Here is a 5,018-nt window from a genome sequence, read left to right on the forward strand (position 1 = left end):
ATAATGGCCTTGGGGAACCCAGCGGGCCGGATTACCAGGTGGGGGAAGCGATATAAAAAGGCCGCCCTACTGATACGAGTTCACACCCTCTTGTTTAGGCCGGTATTCATAGGTCAGCCACTGCTTTTGTCATTTTGGAGTCTCTCTTCCAGTTTTTAACTGAAAGACTATTTTGCATTTGTAGAGCGTTTTATACTTTGCTAAGCAATTGGCCAACCATACACTCTAGGCTTTTGCTTCTGGACTTAACTGCGACTGCCCAGGTTGGACCCCTTCCTTTGAGCATCTGCCCTAAAACATGACCTCCAGCCCTCACTCGCAGCAATGCCAGCCCTGCCGGCCCGAAAGCGATGTCAGCTTCCCTTACAACACCTGGATCTCCGCGTCCCAGCCAGAGCCGTTTACCTCCCCAAGCCCCTACCCTAATTTCCAAGTACAAAGTCCGGAAAAGCTCCAGCCAAGCACAGGTGAGCCCCCTCTCCCAAAGTCCCCAGGCAGCTCAAGGCCTCTTGCTCAGGGATAGGGGCGGGATATAGGAACTTCTTCCCTCCATCTCCAGCTTTTGGAGAATTATTCTAGGCCACGGGGTGGTTTAACTTAGTGTGCTGGTGCCTGTGGAACACCCAGGGCCTAGAGTCAAAGGCGAAGCAGACAAGCTATAGGCACGGCCTAGAATGGTTCTGGGACACCATCATTCTGTTTGAATTTACTTACATTTGATTATACCGCATATCCTTATATGTGTTTGTAGAGTATAAATTCCTTGAGAGTAGGGATTTTTTTTGGTAGAATATAAGCTCGTTGAGAGTAGGTTAAAAAGGTAACCTAGAGCAGTGCGTACTAAGGGATGAAAAGAATGCTGGTTGAATTGGCTTGGGCAGGTGGACGAAGTAAGTCCTCATTTTACCAATGATCTGTTTTACACTCATTTTACAGTAATGGTTATTTCTATGGGGTGTTCGGATGGCACTTGATTAAGGAAGCTGGGAGGGGGGGCGGAGAAGAATACAAGTACCTGGTTTGTACGTGTACTGTACAATGTAATAAGCAATAATAATGGTGTAATGAAAAAGGGCCTTGCTCTGGACTTTGCAGGCATGTAGTTCAAATCTCTGCCCCTGGCAGCCTGTGTTTCTTTGGGAAATCGTGTCTCTGCCTTCTGTTTCCTCACATGTAAAAAGGCGACGGGGCGGGGGAGGGGGGAGCAAGATGACATATAAGGTTCATTCGAGCTGAATATTTAAGATTCTTAATAACTCGAATTTGAATTTTAAAAATGTCTTTAAAAAAAAAAACTATAGTTAACTAACATATAAAAGGTTTGCTCGAAAGGGAAACAACTCAAACTCCAGAAGAGAAAATTGCTAGAAAGATTATTAGATGGTATTGGTCCCGACTGGGAGCAGTCTTCCTTTTTCTTGGGTCTACTATACTAGCAGGGGTAAGAAGTGGTGGAGAGCCACAAAAATTTGCTTAGCTATACCTGTATAAAAGAGGAACTGAGGCTCCTGGTGGAAACTGAAAAATCCTGGACCTGTTCAAACTGGTAGCAAAGTGTGCGAAAAGCTGATCTTGGCGTCAGTAAGACCTGGTCTCAAGACCTACTTCTGAACCAATTCACTTACCCCCAGTTGCCCAAGGAAGACTGAATTCGAGAAGGTGTTGGTGGTCTGCATTGGTAGAGGGATTTTGCCCCATCCCACCCCGGGGAGTTACACTTACTAAAGAACTCAAAGGTCTGACCCAAATTTAAACCAGGTAGTAACTCATTAATGGGGTCATAGAATGTCAAAGAGATGGGTCAAAGCTAAAGAAAAATATTCTTGGGGAGAAGCAGTAAGAGGTTTGTTGGAGGAAGAATCTGCTAACTTTAGTTGGGAGAATTGATCTAGGCTAGATAAAGTATTAAATGGGATCATATTATTTGCTAGAAAAACATATCCTGAGATTTGTTAGGCATTCCACTTGTCCCTGTACAACTGGGTTATTTAACCATATTTGTCCAAGGTTTTTTGGATTTTTTTTTTGAGAAAGGAAGTTTTAGGAACAAATTATTTCCATCTTCAATGATTTGCAGCTCCTGAAGAACTTAAAATTTAATTTATTGTGGGTGATGAATGTTTAAAAAGTATGTATAGGATATAGAGGCATAATATTATATAAATGATATAATAATTTCTGTCAGTGACAGAAAGTTCTGACTTTTGCTTTCTCTCAACCATTTAGAAACTTCTCCTTCTTCATCCATGGATATGTTTATTCAAGATATTCCTGACTCTGCCACTAGTCCGACTTCAAGTAACCTTTCCTCCCAGAACAAGCCCAAGATCCATCAAGGAAAAGAAGATCAGAGTCTGGCCAAAAAACCTAAGATGAGGACAGTGTTCTCTCAGGCTCAACTAAATGTTCTCAACAGCAGATTTGTGGAGCAAAAATACCTCAGTCCACAGCAGATCCGAAATGTGGCTGAGAATTTGAACCTTACTTACAAACAGGTAAATGTTTGATGAATTGGTGGGATAAGTCAGTCAATCAAGAGGCATCTACTGTGCTGAGCTTAGGTAGGGATACAAAGGCAAGAGACATCCTTGCTTTCAGAATCTTCACAGTATACTGGTGGAAAGAACACAGATACACACATAGTGATAAAATAGAGATAATCAATAGAGAAAAGATAATGTTTAAGGGGAATGTAGAAAGGCCAACTTTAGGGTCCAAGAATGGAGGAATGAGGGACCAGAGACATTCCCTGAAATTTTTGTCCTGCTTCATTTAGATCTATTGCAATGTGGCTGTTAGAAGAAGTTACCAGAATCTTTTCTTCTCAAAGAAATCTATAGATTAATATTAGTATTTTTCTCTTCCTTCAGGTCAAGACCTGGTTTCAGAACCAGAGAATGAAATCAAAGAGATGGCAGAAAGATACCATGTGGTCAAAGAATGGCAATAGTATGAGTATGGTTCAGGTAATGGAAAGAAAAGCCTTATCCCTTTAGAATAATACTGTTTTTCAGGTTTCTTAGCATTTCTTGGTGCCCACATGAATCTAAATAACTACTTTTCTTTTTAAATGTCTGTCTCTCTGTGTCTCTGTCTCTCTCAATACTTTAATAGTTTCAACTTGCACTAGCACTTTTAGGATCTTCCCTCATTCTTCATCTATGATATAGTTCACTACCTCTACAGTCACATATACTTTATCAGGTTCTCATGATCAGATTCCTGAAGTCAAAATACTACTATTTCATAAGGATCTGAATGTAACAATTAATCTACTCACTCTTCTTTCAGAATGGATCAGCTCTTGGGGAGTACATAAGCTTCTACTCTCCATTTCACCAGGACTATATGATGAATCCTTCTGGAAACCTTCCAGTATGGAACAACCAGACTTGGAATAACCCGTTCCAGAATGGTGGAGAGGGTGCCTGTCAAAACCAGATGTTTCAGCACCCCTACCCTGCCCATAACTTGGGGGCTGCCTTTGGAAATAATACTAGTGAGGTCTATTCCATGAAACCACAGACTACTATGAGTTTTAATGCCCCCCACACCGTGGAATATCTTCCAAACTACTCCACAAATATGCAGCTGAACCACAGCAAGTCAGAACAGACCTATGATTATCAGCAGGCCAGTGATGTTCAAACACAATTCTTTGATCCCAGTGGGGTGCCTATATTCCAGTCATAATCTGGGCAGTTAATTTTCCCCACCCCCCAAAAAAGTACTCTTTCCAGGGTTTTTTACCACTGGCTTCTTTCCCTGCCTTTTTAGTATCTCTGTTACATGACTGTTGTGGTTGGTTGGTTGGTTTTACATGAGTGAAAGCATATCTCAAGGTACAGAGGGTCACTATTCTCTTTCGATTTTGCTGGCTGGTTCCAGGTTTAGGCACTATTGGACTATATATAAAAAGACTGTAGAATCCTGATCTCAAGTGACAAGAGAAAACCCAGTATCGGTTGAAGAAAAAGGTATGAAAAAGCATATAATGAGAAAAGTCAGATAGGTGGGATTTGATGCCTTTGAGTTTTAAACTAGGGTTTTGGTAAAATTATGGTTAGGATAGTAAGTTAAAGGTAGTTATCTTTCTGGATTTTTATTCTTAATATATTCTTTTAATAGAAATAGATACAAGTTCATGCTTGTGCCTTCGCTCTGAGATTATCCCCCCGTTTGTCACTGTATATGTTTTATTTGTACATAGTTGTTTGCATGTTCTCCCATTAGATTGTGAGTTCATTCGAAGACAGAAACCATCCTTCACCTTTCTTTGTATCCAAAGTGCTTAGCACAGTGCCTGGCACATAAGAAAGCTCCTTAATAAATACTTGTTCATTTGACTTGGCTTGGCTTTTACCTTTCCAATACGAAAAGCTAAAAAGTATACAGGAATCTTACATTAATATTTTCCCTACCAAGACATGAATTTGATTGAAATCTGTTTGTTTGGGTTTTGTTAATGAAAAGCTCATTTGAAATCTTGATGCCAATTTTGTTGTTGCAAGTTGATGGACCAATTCATATAAATAAGTTGTCTTTTTATAAATTGTAGATGTCTCTGTGCTCTCTTGCCACACGTTCGGTGGCTAACATCTTAATAAGTTTAAGCCCAGATATCCCTATTTCTTGGTATTTTAAGAAAAGGATATATATCTTTGGGTGACACTTGAACTATTGGGCATCTTTGTTATGGTGGTAACGTGTGTGACCCTGAGGAAATCACTTGACTATGCCCTGCTCTGCTCAACTCTAAGACTCTACCTTGTTGAAAAAGCACTGCCAGACCTAAGAGTCTCCTCGTTTGGTATTGATTTGTCCCAGTGAGATCAGAGGGTGCTATCTTTCTGTGCTTCTAAATTGTAAGTATCTCATCTCTTCTGCAATTGTGTCACTTTCATTTGAGCATGTCATTTGTTCAGTTATATATGCTTACATATTCCATCTCTTCTGCAGTGATAACTTGAATTGGAACGGGTCTAGTTTGTTCATTATATACCTAGTCATTACTTTCA

At 40.3% G+C, this 5,018-nt stretch overlaps 1 protein-coding gene across 1 annotated transcript; it reads left to right on the forward strand.

The window, feature by feature from the left end:
* Window positions 1–226: 226 nt before the first annotated feature.
* NANOG (Nanog homeobox) lies at window positions 227–4,302 on the forward strand. Its single transcript, XM_069106040.1, has 4 exons — window positions 227–467; window positions 2,227–2,495; window positions 2,871–2,960; window positions 3,292–4,302. Exons 1-4 carry the CDS (start codon window positions 299–301, stop codon window positions 3,691–3,693), a joined length of 930 nt encoding a protein of 309 aa, XP_068962141.1. The 5' UTR covers window positions 227–298; the 3' UTR covers window positions 3,694–4,302.
* Window positions 4,303–5,018: the final 716 nt, after the last annotated feature.

This window comes from Petaurus breviceps, unplaced genomic scaffold, assembly GCF_028583685.1.
Source record: "Petaurus breviceps papuanus isolate PSGF00001 unplaced genomic scaffold, PetGlider_PUasm1.0 78, whole genome shotgun sequence".
NCBI lineage: Eukaryota > Metazoa > Chordata > Mammalia > Diprotodontia > Petauridae > Petaurus > Petaurus breviceps.